The 21257-nt window shown below is 42.5% G+C and overlaps 1 protein-coding gene across 5 annotated transcripts in view; it reads right to left on the reverse strand.

The window, feature by feature from the left end:
- The window catches only part of kif26ab (kinesin family member 26Ab), a 278697-nt gene that overhangs the window by 129077 nt on the left and 128363 nt on the right, over nucleotides 1-21257 (reverse strand). For all 5 annotated transcript variants that reach the window (XM_041214247.1, XM_041214249.1, XM_041214248.1 and 2 more), the window contains one exon: nucleotides 6042-6554. In XM_041214247.1, the coding sequence (XP_041070181.1) occupies nucleotides 6042-6554 (513 nt within the window). The remainder of the gene's footprint in view (nucleotides 1-6041; nucleotides 6555-21257) is intronic.

Here is a 21257-nt window from a genome sequence, read left to right on the forward strand (position 1 = left end):
ACTACTTTGTCCAATATCAGAGCCTCAAACTCTTCAGTTGTTGGTCACGAGGTCTTCCTCTGCCAACCTCTGCTGCTCAAGTGACACCAACAGCTTCATATCTCTCTCAGGAGTCCCACCACTCATTGTTCACAAACACCAGCCTCTCAGCGCCCCAGCAACTGCAGTCCGTGCCATTGGCTGAACATTATTCTCCAATTCTTTAATATGTTGACCAATACATCCATTAGCCCTGACAGCTGAACTTTGACGTATCCCAGAAACTGCCTGTCCCCCATGCCTCATGAATGCAAATCTAAAACTGCTCCTCTGCAACCTGTTAATGAGCTCATCAATGAACTCAACAAACAGTCAATCGGAGGAATGCGGGTTGCTGGCTTCCCCCACTTTGAAAATCTCATTGCATTCCAGAGGTGTCAGGATCCACTGACCCCTTTCGGGATTGCGATTTTCAATGCACGCCCATACCCATGCTCGCCCCCACCAACACCTAAGAATCCAGCCATTGATTTGTAGAGCTCTTCGGTTACCTTAATGATTACCCTGATTGAACATGAAGTAAATTATCCACATTATCTGAAAGAGCACTCATAAATAGAAATGTGTTACAACAGCAACTTGCATTTATATAGCACCTTAATGTAATAAAGTGTTTCAAGGAGCTTCACAAGAACGTAATCAGACAGAAGTTGATTCCGAGGCCAAGAGGGAGACATTAGGAGAGGTGGTCAAAAGCTTGACCAAAGAGGTTTAAAGAAGATCTTAAAGGAGGAGAGAGAGTTGAAGAGGCAAGAGAATTTTACAGAGGAAATTCAAGAGCTGAGGGCCCACCCTCAGCAGAAGGCATAGCCACCAATGGTGAGTGAAGGAAGTGGGGAATGAAAAATTGGTCAGAGTTTGAGGAACACGGGGTTATTGGAGGGTTGTGGGACTGGAAGAGTGAACAGAGATAAGGAGGAACAAAATCATGAAGGGATTTGAATAGAGGAATGAGGATTTTAAAATCGAGGCTCGTTGTGACATTTCCATTCCTCTTTCTGTTCATAAAATCTTCTTCAAGCAGTTCCAGCACCTGCTGCAGTCAGAATGCATGTTGCCTTTAAAAGGCTACAAGCTAACTGGTGCCAGCACTTATATTTTATATGGGGCACACTACCCTGCAATATTCAAGAAGACCTTCATCAAAATTTACATGCAGGAAAAAAAAAATTGAAAGATTAAAAAATATATATACATGCAGCTTCCCCTATGATAACAGATGGTAGGAGCTGTGGGAATCCAAAATGTCTTTATTGAATTAATGATATAACACAGCCTGCTAATGATACTACAATTGCAAAAGAGCCCAACACATGCTTTCTGGCTTATGCATTTGCCAACATCATCTAGTGATCTGGTATACTCCTGTTGCTCACAGACAAATATGTTCCATCATCTAACGTAGATATCTTCTACTGCATCATGGTTAGATTGCATTTTAGAAACTGAATTGCACTCTAGATGAATCAAAATCAAACATTTGAAATACAGTGGGGTGGGGGGAAATCAAATAAGTTCAATAATGAGCACAGGGATCCCAATTTGCAACCAACCTGCACATTCGATACGATGTAGGTAGCACTCAATCATTGTGCTGCCTGCTCATTTAAATGATAGTAGCGTGCAGCCCAGCACTAAACATGCTGCAGAGTGGCTGTACACCTCAGCAAGAGGTCCAAATTCATTCAAGGCTGGCACCATGTTTAAACTAGCATGCAACCTTTTAAAGGCAAGGTACATTCTGGCTGCAGTAGGTTCTGGAACCGGTTGAAGAAAAGTTTATGAACAGAAAGAGGAGTGCAAATGGCACAACAGGCTAGAACGTGTATCCCAAAGTTCTCCAATACAACCATGGAGGCCTTACTCCAGGAGGTGGACAGGAAGAGAGAGATCCTTTTCACTCAGGAGGCCCTCCAAACAGACACTAGGAAGGCAGTTGGAACAGACAGCCTCGTGGTCAATGTCAGCAGAATAACTCCGAGGACCTGGATGCAGTGCTGCAAAAAGTTTAATGATCTCACAGGGCTGGTCAAGGTCAGTGTGAGCGCTTTTATATACCATGTCCTTACAAATGAACCACTAATCTCACACATTGGTCCATTCACCACATGCCCCTCACTCACCCACTAACACCCTTTATCAAGCACAACTCATACCTCACATTCATAGGCTCACCTCACCCGTACACATCTAGCACTATTAAAAACCTCACACTCACGTCCCACAGCTTCTGCACACTGCTAGCTATTCAACCTTGGCAGGCTCATCAACCAAATAATTTGCACCATGTTCACTTCCCTCTCTGATGAGGATGAGGTGGCCCATAATCAGATACAACAGCACCTGCCCACAGGGCACAGGCATGGCTGCATGTCCTCATCCCCATTGAGGAGATGGTGCTGACCATCATTAGAGCGACCATGACTGCAGCCGTGGCCAGCGGTGGTGCTGAAACCATAGAGGACGTTGGTATGTTCCTACCTAATCCACCTTCTCACATCTTGCACCCTTTTTCATTCCCCACTTCCTTCACCCACGATTGGTGGCTATGCCTTCTGCAAGGTGGGCCCTAAGCTCTTGAATTTCCTCTGTAATACTCTCTTGCCTCTCCACCTCTCTCTCCTCCTTTAAGGTCTTCTTTAAATCTCTTTGGCCAAGCTTTTGACCACCTGTCCTAATGTCTCCCTCCTCGGCCACATCCCACAATCTCTTCTGATTTACTAGCTGCAAATGGTGTAAGCATTCACCTCTTAGTTTCCCTCAACTTCCCTTACCACAGCACAATCCTTGTGCCTTGCCCCTTTCAGATACGCACCTGGTCAGGCGCTGCTTGTAGAGCCTAAAATCTAAGAGGAACATGGAACAGGTAAAGAAGAAGGGATTTTCTGGCCCTGCCGCGGGTGGGGCAGTGCCCCAGCCAGAAGTTCATTGACTTGCGGCAGGACCAGACAACCCCAGCGGCGGGCGGGTGCAGAAAATCCCACCTAATGTTACTCAATTTCACCAGTTCAGATGCTGGCATCGCGCTTCCGTTAGAGGGTAGCATAGAGGCGGGATCTGCAGACCCTGAGTCATCGGGCACTAGTGGGCTGCAGCTAAGGTAGGTGAAAGGATAGCACGGGCGCCAGGTCCCCTGAGTTCATCTGCAGAAGGCACAGTTGAGGAGATTGATGAGGCAGCATACAGAAAAATGGGCATGCACAATGAAATGCCTGGTGCATTGGCAGGCCTGCCTGAGGACCCTTTGTCATTATCAAGGATCATGGAAGTGTCTGCCTCCAACTTGATGAAGGGCTTTGCATAGAGCTTGGAGCACATAGTCTCCAGCATGAAAGTAGTGGCCAACTCCATCAACACACTTGCAGATCCAACCATGAAAGAGCAACTTTTGGCCAAGGTCTCTGCTTCCACTACAGAACTAGCAGAAGCCACCAATGTCTAAATGCTGTGGTGGAGGCACAGACTGAGGTCATGAAATCTTAGCTCGGTATCATGTAGGTTCTGGCTCCTGTCATCATGGGTGTGGGTACCAGTGTTCAGAGGGGTAGTCAGGATCTTAAAATAGTCTAGCAATCCGTGCTCCACAAGAGTACTAGGTTTGCTCAGGCAACACCCTGGGGAGTGGCAGTGTCTCCAAGGCGCACAAACCTGCTGTCCTCTCTCAGAATGACAGTATTCGTGCTCCCACCAGCATCCTTACTGTTGCCTGTCAGTCAGCCAGCCCAGATTGCTGCCAATCATGCCAAGGTGGTTCAGGCTAAAGCCAAGCCTCTGGGCAGCCAGAAAGGGGGTGGGTTAGTTACCTCCTCCCTTCCTCTTTCTGCTCCTCCTGTTCCTGAACTGATTGCCTTATCCCGGTTGCAAGGGCTGTGCCTCATGATGGTCAGGTTATGGAACATACAGCAGACCACCATGAATTGGGCACACACTTGAGTACTGAAAGGCTCCTACAGAGCTGTCCAGATAGCAGAACTGTTGTTTCAGCTCTGTGGTATTGTGTGTGGCAGTGTGGCCAGCATGAATACAATGAGATCAATGAGTGAATTACCTGGAAAAACTCAGCAGGTCTGGCAGCAATGGCGGAGAAGAAAAGAGTTGATGTTTCGAGTCCTCATGACCCTTCAACAGAACTAGAACAGAACTAACTACCAGGTGTTAAGCGGATAGTCCTTGTCACCCAGCATCCACTTTCTGGTTTGACCTTTGGTTTAAATACTGAGGGAATAGCAGAATTGTGCAGCATGAAAGGAAGTCTGCAAACAAGGCATGGGTACCATTTAGCTACCAAAACTACAAACACTCTGGAGCTCAATTTGCAACCAGTATGTTTAGCCTAATTACTCCAAACTAATGCCACTGTAAACTAGATCCAACTTATGGTTTCATGCTGGCAACGGTAGGCACAAATTGTCATTATCTGGCAATAGGCCAAATATCAAGTTACCAAACTGTGCCTATGATTTCTCAATTCCATCAACCCCCTAAATTATCTGAAGTTAATATTTAAAACAAGCTTCCCTTTAGGATCTGTGGAAAATAGTCCAAGCATACCAATGAGGACGGTCTCATATTCAATTACCACCATGCAGACTTAACTGATTTCTATCAGGTTGTCAGGAGCACTTTATAATTGTCAGTACCTCTGACTAACCAGAGTTCATACTCCTAAATGCTATCAAGTAACCCCTATTGGAAAGCTCATGTGTGTGGTTGTAAAGTTCAACAATTATGTCTTTACGGTTAGATAACCTGCCCAGATTCATTGTCCAGATACTGGCATGAATAGCCATTTGGACAAGATGCCAAAAGAGCTGAGAAATCATACCCCAGAATTAGCCTGCCACCTTCAGGGCAGGAGGTATAAAAGGAGAGAATTGAGTGGAGGAAATTGAACTGTCTCTAATTGTGGTAAAACAAATTTAAATGTTGTTTTTGTGACAGGTTCTTTAACATATTTTCCCAGCTGTTGCATAAGGGATGAGCTATCACTTATCTGTCAAAAATAGAAGTAACAACAACATCTTTAAGTAGGAAAACATGCTAAGGTGCTTCACAGGAGTGTAATCAGATATAAACTGACACTGAACCAAAGGAGAAGATACTTGAAAGGGTGACCAAGGAGGTAGGCCAAAGAGGAAGGTTTTATGGCAGGACTTAAAAGGAGGAAAGATGTGCAGAGGTGAGAGATTTCAGAAAAGAGTTTCAGAGCCTAGGGCTTAAATGGCTAAGGGCATGGCTGCTAATTGTGGAGCAAAGGAAGGAGCACAAAAGACCATAAGTGGAGTCAGGCAGAGTTCTCAGAGAGCTGCGGGGCCTTACAGAGATAGGGAAGGGTAAGGCCATCAAGAAATTTGAACATACGGATGAATATTTTAATTTTGAGATAGGAATGATGAGTATATTGGCCAGGAATTGACATTAGAGTTTTGCACAAGGTCAATTTTTTTAAAAGTGCAAGATGATAGGTTGGCCAGGAGAGCATTAAAATAGTCAGGTCTGTGAAGGTAATAAAAGCATGGGTGGAAGCTTCAGCAGCAAGTGGACTGAAGCAGGTGCAGAGACATGAAATCAAGTGATGCCATGGAAGTGGAAATCGGCTTTGTGATGGAAAGGTTATGGGAATGGAAGCTCAGCTCAGTCTACTAGAATATTGAAGTTGTGAACAGTTTGGTTCAACCCATGACAGTGGCCGGAGAGGAGGAAAGAATTAATGGTAGGGGGCCGAACACAACAGTTTCAGTCATCCAAAAGTTTAATTGGAGGAAACTGTGGCTCTGCTTGATCTGGATGTCGGACAAGTAAACTAGGGTGGTTAAGGGATCAAGAGAGGTATGTACTCTGCATTCCTAGTCTTGTAATCTGTTTACTCCAGTAAATTCAAAAATAGCAAATAAACGTTCTTTGTTTATTTCAATTGTTGAGGAAATATTAAATTCTGACATTAACAAGTTTTAGATTTTATGTTTTAGATCTTCTTTACAATAAAACAACAAAATACTCACCAAATAGGCATGCGGAAGAAAGTTGTTGACTCTAGATATACTCCACATACCCTCAAGGTACTGCTGTGCTTGAATGGTGACTGAGTTCAGAGCATTGCTAAGACCACTGGAACCAACAGTCACTTGAACACTGGACTTTGAGAGGCTGCCTGCACCCTGAGGCCAGCCAAGACCCTTCCTTCTCTCTGTACCAGAGATTACATTTCCTGATTTTCCAGGCTGTCTGCTTGTTTGTCCTGTGACCAAGGGCCAGTCTCTTTGTGATGAAAGGGTGACCATATTTTGCGAAGCAATTCTTGATGAAATGCTGCTCACTGCAATGGAACTGTGTGGTAGCTCAGATATCTCCTGACTAGATTGGCCGAGTGAGTGGACCATCTGAATGGCTTCCTTTCGTAGCTGATTTAGGTGTGTTGCACAAATCTCACATCGGCTCTCAGCTTCATTTCGACCTCGTTTTGAAGAGTCAGGCACTTGAAGCTTGTCAAAAATAAAAGCTGAAAATCCTGGATCCTGAAAAGAGGAGAAAATCATTAGCCAACTTGGACTAATTGCAAAAGCTCTTTATTAGCCCAGCAGTCACCTTTTTGCTGGTATTAAATCCCTTCAAAACAATAGGTTAGGTTTGCAGAATAAAATTGATTGATAAATTGTACGCATTTCCAGATGCAAAAAAGCAGCCTAAAAACAATTATCAAAAACAAACTGGGAGGTTGGTGACGCACTTGATGACTACACATCTACTTACACTCATAATTAACTGAACATCAAAGAGCTGGATATGCCTATATTTTTAATGCTCAGGAGATAGTCTGGTTTAGAGAGCTGTATTACTGAAACATTAATATGTTGCAAAGGGGCTCTATTGTTCCAAATCTCATCAGAGGAAAAATAAGCTTTGCAGCATCCTGAACAACTTAATGTGTACTGATAAATTGTTATAGTATAGCCCTTGCCCTTAGCAATGAATAATCAACCAGATCTATTAACAAAGAATTTGCTTTAAGAATGCACTTGGGTTTCCTGGTGTGCCGGGGCAGAGTGACCAAATTTTAAACGGTTCTGACCTAGAATGTGGTGCCAATGCCTGTGAATCTGCAACCCATCAGTCACAGTCCCTTAGCTCACAGCTACCTTCTGAAGTGTGAAAATGTTCCCACTAAGGGTATGATTCACAGGCAAATGCCTCTTCCTTACTGTTAGGTAATTTATTTTTTTCTTTTAGCAAGACAATCCCTTTAAATTTGTTTCATGGATGTTCAAGCTTTCAGGGTCTCAAAGCCCTGTGCTGTCATTACTTCTCGATAGCGCACAGTTATTGCAGCTATCAGTGCAAAAACACTCAAGAGTTAGCCCCTTGTGTATCCTGGTGCACGGTTTAGAAGGAGATTAAGTCCTGCACAGTACAAAGCTGCAACTGAAACTAATGCTTCCTATGGAAGCCGACCAAACTAAGGCTCACTTATTATGTCCCAGGACAATTATGGCCTACAGAGGGATCACCAGTGCAGCTGAGAATATTTTATACCATGCACAAGGCATGAGAGGCGACAGTACACAGAGATAATCCACAGCAATAGATGTCTAAGTACCATACCCTTGACCAAATCTTTCCTTAGCAAAGGTCATAGTGCGTACAGCGTATTCATTAAGTTCCAAATATACTGTAAGGCCCAATAAAATGACTAATTTTATGTAAGCAATTGAAGAAGCATTATGTAAGAGTAACATATATTCAGCTTTAATTACCATTACAAGGAATTTCTCAGTTGTTAATAGGCCTAAGTTCAATTCTGGATCAAGGCACAGTTAGTTGATCTGAGTCACAGAGGGAGCTGATCGAGGCACAATAGTTGAGCCTCGATGACCCCAGGCCTGGGAGGAGAAGATCAGGAAAGATTCTTGCTCCTGATTGGTAGCCAGCAACTCATGTTAGAGAAGGTATTTGAATGATGAGCTTGACAATGACACTGGCTAACCTTCAAGATCAATAAATAGCATACTCAGACTCACTGGGCCGGATTTTCAATTGCCGGTGGCATGAGAAATGGATGTGGGTGTGATTTGAAAATCACATTCTTGGAAGGCCTCACTGATTCCTGACACCTGTGGGGCAAACTCCGATTTTCTAAATGAGGGAGGTGGAGAGAGAATCAGGAACTCGCTCGGCTCCAATTAATGGCCTGTTAAGCTCCTTGAGGAGGGTGTTAATGGGCCTGGGAGGGAGGCAAGGTAACTTTCAATTTGTAAATTGCCGAACCCAAAGGGTCTGGCACCCATTAGTAGAGCTGTCGGACTCAATGTGGGCAGACATTCAAGTTTTTTTTAAACAGGGTAAAAAGTCTCAGCACCTGGGGGATCTTACATTGACTCATGCACATTACCTCACATTTGACTTTCATGACCATTTATGGTGCTGGCCATTTGAGGTGCTTTCTTCTGCAAGGTAGTGGCCGGCCCCATTATAGATGCCATCTGCCTTTACAATTCAAGCTCTGCAGGCAGCTCCTACTTCCTGGCTATGCTCAGTGCCACTATTTGGGCACCAAGTTCACCTCCAGCCCAATTAGAGCATTTACATTTAAAGATTGCATTGCGTGAGCGAAGCAAATATGGCACGAGGTCAGGACCCAGAATTTACCTGGGCCTCAGGTTCCCAATCTCAAATTGAAAATCAAGCCCACTATTTCAGCTCTAGCATGAGGAATGGCCACTGGAATTTTCATTATCTGTAGAACCATGCCAGCATGAGTCACTGATCCCAGAAGAGTAGATGGGAGAATATTGGCAAAACAGAGCTTCACTTCCCAATCAAAATTTAAACACTTCATTTTGTTAAAGGCTCTATATAAATATAAATTGTTGTTCAAAAAAGTGAAAAAGCAGCAATATAAGAGTAAAATTCCCAATGTAAAGTGGGAAGGAATTAGACCAATAGCTCTGTAATCTCATACCTCCAAGTACCAAATCAAAGAGTTTACCGCATTGTTAAAATATACCTTTAGTACATTGCAAATCATTTGGTTTCCATTGTAACAAGCAATTCATATAATAAAGATTACTTATTGTAGTTATTCTGATATCAAGTAAAGAAATCTCTATCATGCTGAAAGTTCAGCAGAAACAATTCAGAACCAGTTTTTCGCTGCTATTCCATTAGACCAGATTAATACGTCTACCACATTTTCCCTAGACAAATATCAAATTGATAGCTGTAAAACATGTTTTTCTACAGTGTCCTTGTACTTAAGACTTCCCATATGTATTTAGATTAACCTAAATACTTTAATTTTCCACATATTTGCATTAGATGCCTTACCTTTACAAATCCATCACATTCACTTTCTAAGTTCACTTATTTTGTATGGTTGGTTGGACAAGATATCTTTGTAAATTCTCTGAACCATTCATCACCATTCTCTGAACCTCGCCATCACTTATGGCCTCTCTACTGCTGTGCTCTTGATTACTGGCTTGGCCAATTTCTTATATCCCTCACCACCAACACACTCCTCCCTTTTTCCACACCTGGAAAATTCTCATCCCGAGTCATGTATAATTTCAATTACAAAGTCACAACTGACCATCCTTTGACTCTCCAGTCACCAAAAAACCTCTGCACTCAGCAGTCCCACCTGTCTTAGTATCCATCCAGATTACATCAGCTTGACGTGGCTCACTCTGTCATAAATGGCCACTGCCCCAGAATCATCTGGAAAAGCAAGATAACTCAGCTCCTTTTCTCCACTACAAACCGCCTCCTTAAATCCTTCTCCCCTAACAAGTGTCAGGAGTCATGAATATCTTTGTCATTAAGTTGATGACGAGCCATTTAGCTGCCTCTACTGTTATCGCCCTTCCCCTTTGGACATCCCTCCTTATATCTCCTCCTGTGGTTTGCCATCCACTTTCTTGATTACACCTCTTTGTGCATTTTTGTGCATGTTACAAGCACTATGTAAATACTAGTTGCGCTGTTGTTACCTTATTGTTTTCTTCTGGATCAAAGTAACAATCCCATGCAAAATACAGACTAGCATATTTTGATGGGAAGTCGAGAAGTGTTTTACTCAATTATTTCTACATTTCACAAGGTTTTTTCCACTGCCAACCTGCTGTGAAGTAAACGTCACTTTGCATTTTCTACTTTGAGGGACATTAGCGACTGCCTTAAAGACTGGGTGTGTGAAGGAGGAAATGCAGACAGCTGTTAGTAGATTCCTGCTAACTAAAAATCACGGCAACATTCTTGCTGAAAGATCTATTTACTCTGCTTTACAAGCCTATAAAATTGCATTATCTCACTGCAACTCCAGTCACACAAAAACATGTGCATATATCTTCCATAAAAATTCCACCAACCTATTTAGAAAGGGTAGAAATTTACAGCTATTACCTGCAGTGTGTCATCTTTCCTTTAGACTTGTGATTCCATGATTGAAGGCTCTTAAAGAAACAAGAAACTGTGGCATGGCAGGAAAGGTTGGAAGCTACAGTAAAACCTAACTCCAGGGGAGCACCACTAAGTTATTATGTTATTGTAGTAACAGACATCTATCGACTAAGAATGCATTATTTTCATCCTGCCTCACTAAAAACGAATTTTACCCATTCATAGTCGATAGGCAGGAAATTTCAGTCCACTAATGTAGGCTGCTAACAACAATGTTGGTCTATAATTCCCTAATAGAAGCATAAATTACTTCACAGAAAATAGTGAAGAAATTTGGTGCAGTAGCTATTTGTTAACGCACAAATGTCATGATTCAAGGGATCTCACATAACTTTTCCTTGAAATAAACAAAAAGCATTCAATGAGACAAGGTTATTCAATCAATTAATTGCACTGACCATGTGCAATCCATGCTATCATGGCTTTTATCATTCATCTAACCTCCTGAAAGAAAGTTCTGTATAGATTCAAGCAAAAGTGTTGAATATCTATCTATTGCCACATTTCCAGCATTTATCTATGACATGATACCCTACACAGAACATACCTTTCAATCCCAACAGCAGAGCAATATTCCTGAACTATACAAGGTTAGAAAAACTTGTTTTGATTTGTCTTTGACATACATCCTTGTGTTTGAGTACCTTTCTTGATAAAAGCTTCACACTGGCTGTAAACTTTCAGCGAGACTTCACAGAATTGAATAGAAAACCACTCAGAATGCTCAGGAAATGACTTTCTAAGTCATTTAAAATCCACCTCCTTATCTAATTCAATCCTTCCGCTGCCTGCTTGGATTTTCCTCCTGCTCACATCAAAAGTAAAAAAAAACCACATCACAAGAGTTACATCTGACCCTTTACTTTGCTTATTCTATCGTACCAGAACACTGCCTCATTTCAAAATAATTGTTTCTAGTATAAAGAGATACACAAACTATTCTCTTTAAAATCTGCACTACTGTGTTCATTATTTATAAGATCATAGGAATTTGAAGTTCAGACAATACATTGTATATTTTTTGTCACCATGAAGTGGGATTGAGTAATGCTGTACAATGCCACAAATGCAGGCAAATCAACATCCCCTCAACAATTTGTATCGGTTGTGGAACTTTAAAATTTAGAACCAGGCAAAAGGGGCTGAATCTTCCTCTGGGCTCAGGAAAAACCTGACCTAAAAACCTAAGCACTTGCATGGCTTGCGAACTGCACAACAAACCCACACTATTTTTGGCTTTTCACACCGGGGTCGGGTTTGTAGTGCAGTTTGCAAGCTGTTCTGGAGTGTGAGTGTGGAGGTGGTCTGGTTACAATGTCTGCCTTGGTTCTCCAACAGAGTATCCCAGCTCCCAACAGTGCTAAAGACCCCCAAAACTTCACTCCTCACCTCCCTAACCCCCATCCAACTCCATGCTAGCCCATGCCCCCTCATATCACCTATACCATCCCATGATACCTCAACGTTCCATGTATCCATGCCCCCTCAGTCCACCCCTATCACCCCATTCCAATTCTATAACCCCAAGTATCTTCCATGCCCCTTCAGATCACCCATGCCACCACTATGGCCCTCCATGCATCCTCCATAGCCACTCACCCAGTATGCACTATGTACAGTCCTATATTCCACACAATATCAATGGAAAATATTTTATATTCCTTGGGAAAGAAATTAAACATCTCACCATCTAATAAAAGCCTCCATATCATTGATACTGAGGTATAACGCATTTTGCCATTGTGCCTGTTTCAGCTAAATAAGTGACAGCCATTCACTGGTTCATTCCTCAGGGCAATGCCTTGACCAATCAGACTTAAGCTGCTTGGTTTAAATTTTCAAACAATTCTCAGCAGTTAACTGTTAGTCACTATAAATTGATGCATTCTCCATGGCAATGCCTCTACTAATCAGAGTCCACTTGCATTCTCTTCTTGTACTCTATAAATTGTTGTGCCTTTTACATTTGGTATTCTTGTGAATTGTCCTGATGAGTGTAAGATGAAAAGCTTCAACAAAAATATGTCTTTTTTCAGCAACAATCAAATGTTTATTCATTAAAGTGCTGTTTATATGTCCTTGATACATGCAAATTAGCTAGCTTCAGCTGTTCCATGAATAAACTACATTCTGCCAAAGGTCGGGAGTGGAGCTGTTTGCTGATGATTCTACACTGTTCATTTCTATTCACAATTCCTCCGACAATGAAGCAGTCTGTAACAGGACATGGACAAGATCCAAGCTTCCGCTGACAAAACGGTAGGTTGTGCACCACATTACTGTCAGATAATGACCATATCCAACAAGAGAGGGTGCAACTACCTCCCACTGCCATTCAAATGCACCACAATTACTGAAATCCCCACTTAAGCCATCCTGCAGTTTAACATTGACCAGAAGTTTAACTGGAGTGGCTATATCATCACCATAGCTATGTGTAGAGGCTCAAAACCTGCTCTGCTGGGTGGGATAGGTCACTTGTAGCCTGACACCAGACTCCTGAAGTAACTGTTCTACCCAGCAATTAGTCACGGCAGCAGACTCCCAGGAGGACAGTGGAAACATTTTAGGGATATTCTTGAAGCATCCCTGAAGAGGTCAAACATATCCGCCAACTCATTGGAGACCCTGGTTTGTGACCAACCAAAATGGAGAAGGCTCATTTGGGAAAGCACCAAACACATCGTGAGACTTCATTGGGAATACATAGAGGCAAAGTCAAGATGTCAGAGGGAGCATACAAACCTCCAAACAATCTATCTACCTAAACTTTTGAGCACCACCTGCCCCATAAGTAGCAGAGTCTGCAGGTCACACGTGCGATTTATCAGCCAACTCAGAACCTATCGAATCTGAGTGGAAGCAAGCCATCCTCGGTCCCAAGGGACTATCTCAGAAGAAAGGCTCAATACTCTCTGATGTATGTCTGACTTCCTGACTCCTCTTTGCCTCTCCACCATTTACAAGGACCAAGGAGGGATTGTTATGGAATATTAGGCAGCCATTGCTAAGAAGCTTAACACCATCTAAGAAAAAATAATCCACTTGATCAATGCCTCAGCCACCAAACCAATATCTATCTATCTCATATATACATATATCATATATCTACATATCTTATATCTAAATATAAGATTCTCAGGGGGCTTGACAGGGTAGATGCAGGGAGATTGTTTCCCTTTGTGGGAGAGTCTAGGACCAGAGGGCATTATTTCAGAATAAGGGGTCTCTCATTTAAGACAAAGGTGAGAAGGAATTTCTTCTCTCTGAGGGTAGTGAATCTGTGGAATTCTTTACCGCAGAGGTAGAGGCTGGGTTATTAAATATATTCGAGGCTGAGATAGACAGGGTTTTAATGAGTAAGGGAATAATGGGTTATGAGGAAAAGGCAGAAAAGTGGAGTGAGGATTATCAGATCAGCCATGATCTCAATGAATGGCAGAGCAGACCCACTGAGCCGAATGGCTTGCTTCTGCTCCTACATCTTATGGTCTTATAGTCTATCCATCCATCCACTGCTGGCATACTGAGGCTGTAGTCTGTAATATCTATAGAATGCACAGACGAAGCTGCAAAACCTACTACAACAGTATCTCCTGACACCACTAAGAAAAACAAGAGCAACAAAGTCATGGAAACACCTCCAACATCTCCTCCAAGTCACATACCATCCTGAAACCTAGTAGTACCTTTCTTTCATCATCACAATGTCAAAATTCAGAAATTAACTTCCAGAAATTATTCAGAAATTACAGAGCACTAACATCACAAGAACTACGGTGGTGCAGTGCCACTTCTGCAGGGATGCATTCTTGCCAACATCGAACATATTTCAACAAGAAATAAAAATACCTGATCCCCAGTATGTTCTCAGTTGAAACAGCAATTAGGGTGCTCGAATTAGCCTCAGTCTAGGCCAGACAGAGAAAATGTCTGCCATGCTCTCTCTCTCTCTCGCTCACTATTCAGTGTGTCTACTTGGAAATTGACAAGTGTGCGTTAGAGACTGGATCAGCTTTAAAAGGCTGGCTGACACTCACATTCTATGATTCTATGGTCTACATTCACACATGAAGAATGGCCATTTGGGCGAGGAGCTGAAATGTAGCTGATGCCAGTGAAACCAACAAAAGTCAGAATTTTTAGGAAAAGAAGGAAAGAAGGACAGAAAACTGGGAAGAAGGAAACCAATCAGCATCAATCCCCATTCCAACCTCCCTTAGGAAAATGATAATAATTACAGATGGTTCTTTAGTGCTTGCTTTGTGAATTTTGGAGATTAATCAAAAAAAACCAATTGATCAAACAGCCTGATAGCAATTCAATAACATGTAGTCTCACATGTCCTTTGGACACCCCAGATGAATAACTGCAGCCTTTATATTTGCACAAAAATAAAGAAAAGTTTGGTAATAACAGTATCGAAGTTCTGAAATAAATAAATGCATTGCAGGCTGTTGACTTATAAATCATAGTTTCACTTTCAAGGGGAGGTCTCCTTCTCAGATTACTTTTCCTTCAAGCGATGCACAGAATGAAAGATATAATGATTGCTGCAGTTACACAGTAAACATTTGGACAGGAGTGATTTATTCCCACACCAAACCTGATAGTTTAATCAATGGGAAAAAAAGAGTGGCTTCATGCATGCTGATTTAATAAATATAAATCACCAGACAGATTCAGCTGATATATTTTTAATATTTTACATATTAAAATTGAGCTGTTTCATATTAGGAACATAACTTCAATGTCATTCATCAACAGTGCCAATTTTTATAAAATCTCAGATGTGCCTCTGTGTTATTGTGACACATATATTCTATGGAGGCATGTTTAGCAACTTATCTGTGACTAAAATCATCATTGAAAGAGCAAAGGGAGAGACGTGTGTTTTACAACAAAGAATGTTGTTAGGACGTACAATGCCCCAACAGAAACAGACTTTAAGGGCAATCCATAATGACTTAAAAAGGAATTTGTTACGTATTTGAAAAAGAAAAATTTAAAAAGGTTACAGGGCACGGGTAGGGGACTGGAGCGACTGGGACAGGTCTTTCAGAGCCAGCACAAGCATGATGGGCCGAAAGATACCTATCTGCTGTAAAATTCCAAGGTCATCCCGCAGTCCCACTGGGAGACCGGGTCCATTATTGAGGGCCAAGATTCATCAGCACTGGGATAACAGGTATTGACATAATCAACCCCAATTAACATCTGACTTAGGGGGTAGCTTTGTAGGGCAAAGCAATGGTGGCAACAGGGCAGTAGTCCATTGCCAACCATTTTTGGGGCATCACTTCCACTGTACAGAAGAGCCAAACCCATTTGGGATTGGGAATCAGGCATCTGCCTCATGATTACTGACCACCCTCCACCCCACCCCAGTATTGGGAGCCCCCACATCTCCTGGATCTGAAGTCATCTCCTCCTACCCTCCCCTTCCCCCACCATGCTCTCATTAAACCAGATAATCTCTTTACCTGCTTCTTTGGCCATCTCTGTTCCCTGCCTGACGGGGAGAGAAGTCAATCTGTAAGTCAATTCACTGGACCATTAGAGGGCAACATTGGCGTTTCTTATGGAAACCATACAAATGTTGATATATAATCCTCTAATCAGGATTGTCACATTTGATTGATCATGTCAAGCTATATTGGCTTCTTGAAACTGATAATAACAACATAATATTAAATGGAAAATTCAGATTTTTAAGTCTGAACTATAGGATAAAACAAGTAAAATTTAAAGATGAATGAAGGCCTCTGTTCTCAAAGCACATATACAGCACTTGGCACAATCTAACATCACCCCAATAGTCATTTGGTAGCACAGAACTTGAGTATTGCTGAAAAAAGAGACATGTCCAAGCATTTTGTCTTGAACTCATCAGAACACTCACAAGAACGCCAATATAAGGGGGAAAACAACAACTTATGCTGTATGTGAAGACAGTGCTGATTGGTTGGCAAATGGCGTTGCCATGGAGAATGCACCATTAATGGTGACTGTATTGTTTGAAATTTAAACCAGGCAGCTTGACCTCGATAGGTCAAGGCATTGCACTGAGGAATGAGTCAGCGAATGGATGTCACTTATTTTGTTTAGCTGAAACAGGTGCAATTTGTGTACATGTTCTTTCTGTCTAAAAAGAACAGGGCCCTGCGTATTAATATATGTAGCTTCCAGTACATACTGGAATATTGCGCCATATTGTGAGCCTGACTGACAATCTTAAATTGGTTATCAGCATAATTTTTAGCACACGGAGGATTATTTAGCAAATGTTATCCAATTGCTGAATCACATCTAATGTTGGACATTGTATTTTGAGTTTTGCAAACACAGACTGGTTGGGTACGGTCTGCACCTTGCCCATTGTGAACGGTGGTTGGGACATGCTGTTTGAAACGATCCATCAGTCTTTGGGTCATACAGCCTACTTAGCATCACACTGGCACTAAAATTCATATACCACATTACTGATATGTGTAATAGGCAGAACGTCTTTTTTGCTTGACAGCAGCATCCTGTTAGTAGCGAATACCACTCGTGTTGCTACTGCATAGCAACGTGAAACAGCAAATTTCACCTGTTGCTGAAATTTTTGAGATACCTTGCCCTTCCAAGGTAGACTGGGCACTTTTCAGGGCCAAAAGTGACGGGCTTAGGCCCATTCATGAGTTTGCGTGATATACAGCGCGAAATGATCTGATCAGGGTAGCTATTATCCCGCATGATGCCTTTGACGTGCCCTATTTCTGCATCAAGCTTGCATGGTGAACAATTGGCTCGGGCTCGGGTTGCTGATAAGGCCAATCTTATAGCGCGTGGAACTGTAAGAATCCCAACGCATATATTGACCAGTGAAGGTAGGCTTGTAGCGTGGTAGAGAACCTCTGGCAGATTGTTCACCTAGTACATCAAGGAAAGAGAGTTCATTTCATAGGTGAAGTTGAGCACAGGATGGAGCCCAATAAGACATGAAAGGAAATTGTTACATGTAGCTGCAGATTTAAATGTAGCAAACATACATCCACATATCGGAAATGTGCGAGGGGTTCGAGGTTAGGTGTCATTCCATCGAAGACACTTTTCTCATGGACATTAGCCTGTCACTTTAAGCCACTGGTCTGTCCCTTTGAGACACTAACCTGTTTCTTAGTGATACTGGCCTATCCGTTTAAGAAACTGGCCTTTCACATTAAGACACTGGCCTGTCATGAGATCTATTTGGGCACACATGGTGTCATTAAAATTGAACTCAACTGCACTAAGCGCATGGGTAAAATTTTTAGCTCGGTGGGCAGATGCACGCCCGACCCGACCAAGCATAAAATGATGCGCGATGATGTTGGACATGTGTCCTGATGTCATCACGTACTCATGCGATATTTCAGTCGGCGGGCACATGCCGGAGTCAGCAGCACGCCAGCCTACAATTAAAAGTTCTATTAAGTTAATTGAAATAAATATTTCGCAGAAAGGCCAAACAGCCTCTGCACTTTTTTGGAAAACTCATCCAAGGGCGGGATGAGATTTCCAAAACCAAATGAAAATCAAATAAAAAGTTTATTTTTTCATTAATAACATGACCCTGCTCATGTGACAGTCACTTGAGAGGACATGTTTTGTAACATTTATAAAATCTTTAATTTTTTTAAAAAATCAGTTTATCTTCCTGAGGCAGCTCTGTGCCTCAACGAGATTATATAGCACACACTGGTGTGCATGCGCGAAGTTCGCACTCACCCTACCCATCCTCCTCCCCTCACCCGCACAGGCACCACTCAGCACTGCTGCTCGCATTTCACACTGGGCCGGCCTTAATTGGCCCGCCAGTGTGAAATTGCCTTCTGAGCCCAATCGCGGGTGGCAGTTGGCTTCCAGCCGCCCGCCAAGCCCGTACGCCAAGGGCAAAATTCTACCCCATAAGTTTAATGAATACTGATTCATGCAATGGTGGTGGGTCTAGATCACCATGATATAGCACTGCAGCACAAGCATCTATGGGCTCCCTTAAGTGGAACATTGGTAAACAGGCTAGCAATGTCAAATGAGCACATGGACACGACATTGCTATCAATATGCAAGTTCTGTATGGTCTTCGCAAATGTGAAGGAATCCTTCACAGTGTCTGTGGAAAACTTGGTCAAAACTGGTTGTAACAATTCACCAAACCACTTGGCCAATTCATGTTGTGTAGAACCAGTCATAGATAAGATGGAGCATAGAGGGACGTCACTTCTATGTGCCTTGGATAATCCATACATACGCGGACGTAGCGAGTGATGAGGCTAAAGCCTGTTACATATATCACGCGGTAGCTCATCACTCTTACACAAGTCCAGCAAGTGTTTTTTTAGCCTATTTTCGAGCAAGACTGTCCGGTCATGTTGAGCCACAGGTCCAATGGATACGAATTTGGAACTGTCATTAAGAATGGCGTGCATTTGGTTGATATAGTCGCGCTTGTTAAGGTTGACCATTCCCATTCCTTTGTCAGATTTACTGATGTGTATGTCTGGGTTGGTCTTAAGGCCTCACAATGTTGTACGACATTCACCTTGCATGTGAAAGTCGGACAGGTCATTTGGAGCCCCACAATATGCATGTACATGACCTGTCCAACTTTCACAAGCAAGTGCCCTGATGAGTGCAAGACAAAAAGCTTAGACATATCTCTTTTTTCAGCAATAATCACCACAGATGTTACATTTTTTTGAAATTATGTTGCAAGTGGGGTCTTCACCCATTATGACTACACCTTAAAATAAAAAATTGAGTAGCTAAAAAGAAATACAATTAACACCAATATCTTTTTGCTTTCTTCTACAGTTCCACCAATTTGTTTAAACAGTAAGTGCTGATAACTCGCTGATTTTAACCACACAAAATGTTTAAGTTTTTAAAATCTCCAATCAAACCTCAACCCACTTACTTCAGTTTTAACGGACATGGGGCAGGTGTTGGAGTGGGGGGAACCAACCTTGTTTAAGATATGGGTCGCTCATTTATTATAATAAGGTTGTACATTTCATAGCTGACCTATCTTACAGATTTAACCGTCGCCAGCTGGGTTTCCCCATTCTGAGGAAACCCAGTAGCTAAAGGGAGGCAAGGGATGCTTCAAGGAAAAGGTAAGTGTCTTTACAGCACTGCATGTGGACCAAGAGAAACAGGGATGCTTCCTTCCCTGCCCACCATTGGACTCCACTTACCCTCCATAAACCAACAACACTGTCCTCTTCACCGAAGGACCTTCCCACCGAGGTAATCAAACATCCCAGGGTGGTAAATCAGACCCCCCCCATTCCCAGGGTCAGTATTGAACACCCACACCCTTTCTGGGAATGGGAATCAGGCCCCTGCCCCATGATTACCGGCCAACCCCCACCCCAGTATTGGGAACTCGCCCACCTCCAGGATCTGAAGCCATCTCCTATCCTCCACCCTCCCCCACCATGCTCTCATTAAACCAGGTAATCTCCCTTCCTGCTTCTTTGGCCATCTCTGGCACATTCCCTGCCTGACAGGGAGATGAGTCTGTAAGTCAAGTAGGCTTTGGGTGTGGAACATGCTTGAGAAAGACAGACCACACACTGTGGAGTCAAAGCTCTATAGCATGCGCAATAAAACTCCTCCCCCCCATGCAAAATGATATAAATATAATTATGTATATTAATTTTCTGCTTATCTAAAATATTTATTTTACTCTACTTACTTTTAACTGAGGCCTACAAAAGCTCTTTCTAAAACTGCCATGTTTAAAAGACATAGCATGAAGTGAAATCATGCATCTGCTGAGATGTCAAAGAAATCTCATGCAAAGCAACTAACATTTTAATTTCTGTTGTGTACACTTGCAGAGTTCTCAGCCTCACAGCACGAGAGCTGTGAAGTGGGCGTTGAGGACCATGAGACTTCAAAGACAGACCAAACATAGCAGGAAGGGAGCTGGAACATTACCAGGATGCCAGGTGAGAGGAGAAGGCAAGCGGAAAAAGCACAGGGCATGAAAAAGATTTGAAGAGAATACTGAAAGAACCAATCAAGCGTTAAAGATAAATGGTAAAGCCACCAGTGTCAATTTGCATCATTCCGTGGCTCATTAGACTGGAAGGAATATTGTCAGTGGCTTGGAATTACAGACAGTGGTGACAGTTGAAATTATATTTGACAATATATTAGGCTATGGTAGTGTAGTGATTATGTTACTAGATTGGTAATCCAGAGGCGTGGACAAATAATCCAGAGAATGTAAATTCAAAACCTACCATGACAGTTCAAGAATTTTAATTCAGTTTTTCAAAAAATATGGAAATGTGAAAATCCAACAGCTTCATGAATGTCTTTTAGGGAAGAAAATCTGCCAACCTTACCTAGTCTGACCTCGGTGATTGCAGTCCCGCAGCAATGCAGTTGATTCTTAACTGACCTCTGAAATGGACTCACGTCACTCAGTTCGATCTTTCTCATAGCAAGTATGGATGGACAATAGTTGCAGGCCTGACCCATGATGCCTACATCCTGACAATGTATTTAAAAAGTCCATGGGGAGGCACCTTCCCCCCATTGCACTAAGTGCGGGAGCTGGCTTGAAAAACATCATTGTACCCTCCAGCCGCAAAGGCAGGTTTTCATGCTGTATCATCCCCTCCCTGCCTCATTAATTATGCATGCAAAGGAAGCACGCCTGATCACTGGCAGGCGGCCTCTGATTCGCCCATCACGTCGTCAGTTCACCGTTTTCGCCAAATTTA

Source organism: Carcharodon carcharias, chromosome 20, assembly GCF_017639515.1.
Source record: "Carcharodon carcharias isolate sCarCar2 chromosome 20, sCarCar2.pri, whole genome shotgun sequence".
Lineage (NCBI taxonomy): Eukaryota > Metazoa > Chordata > Chondrichthyes > Lamniformes > Lamnidae > Carcharodon > Carcharodon carcharias.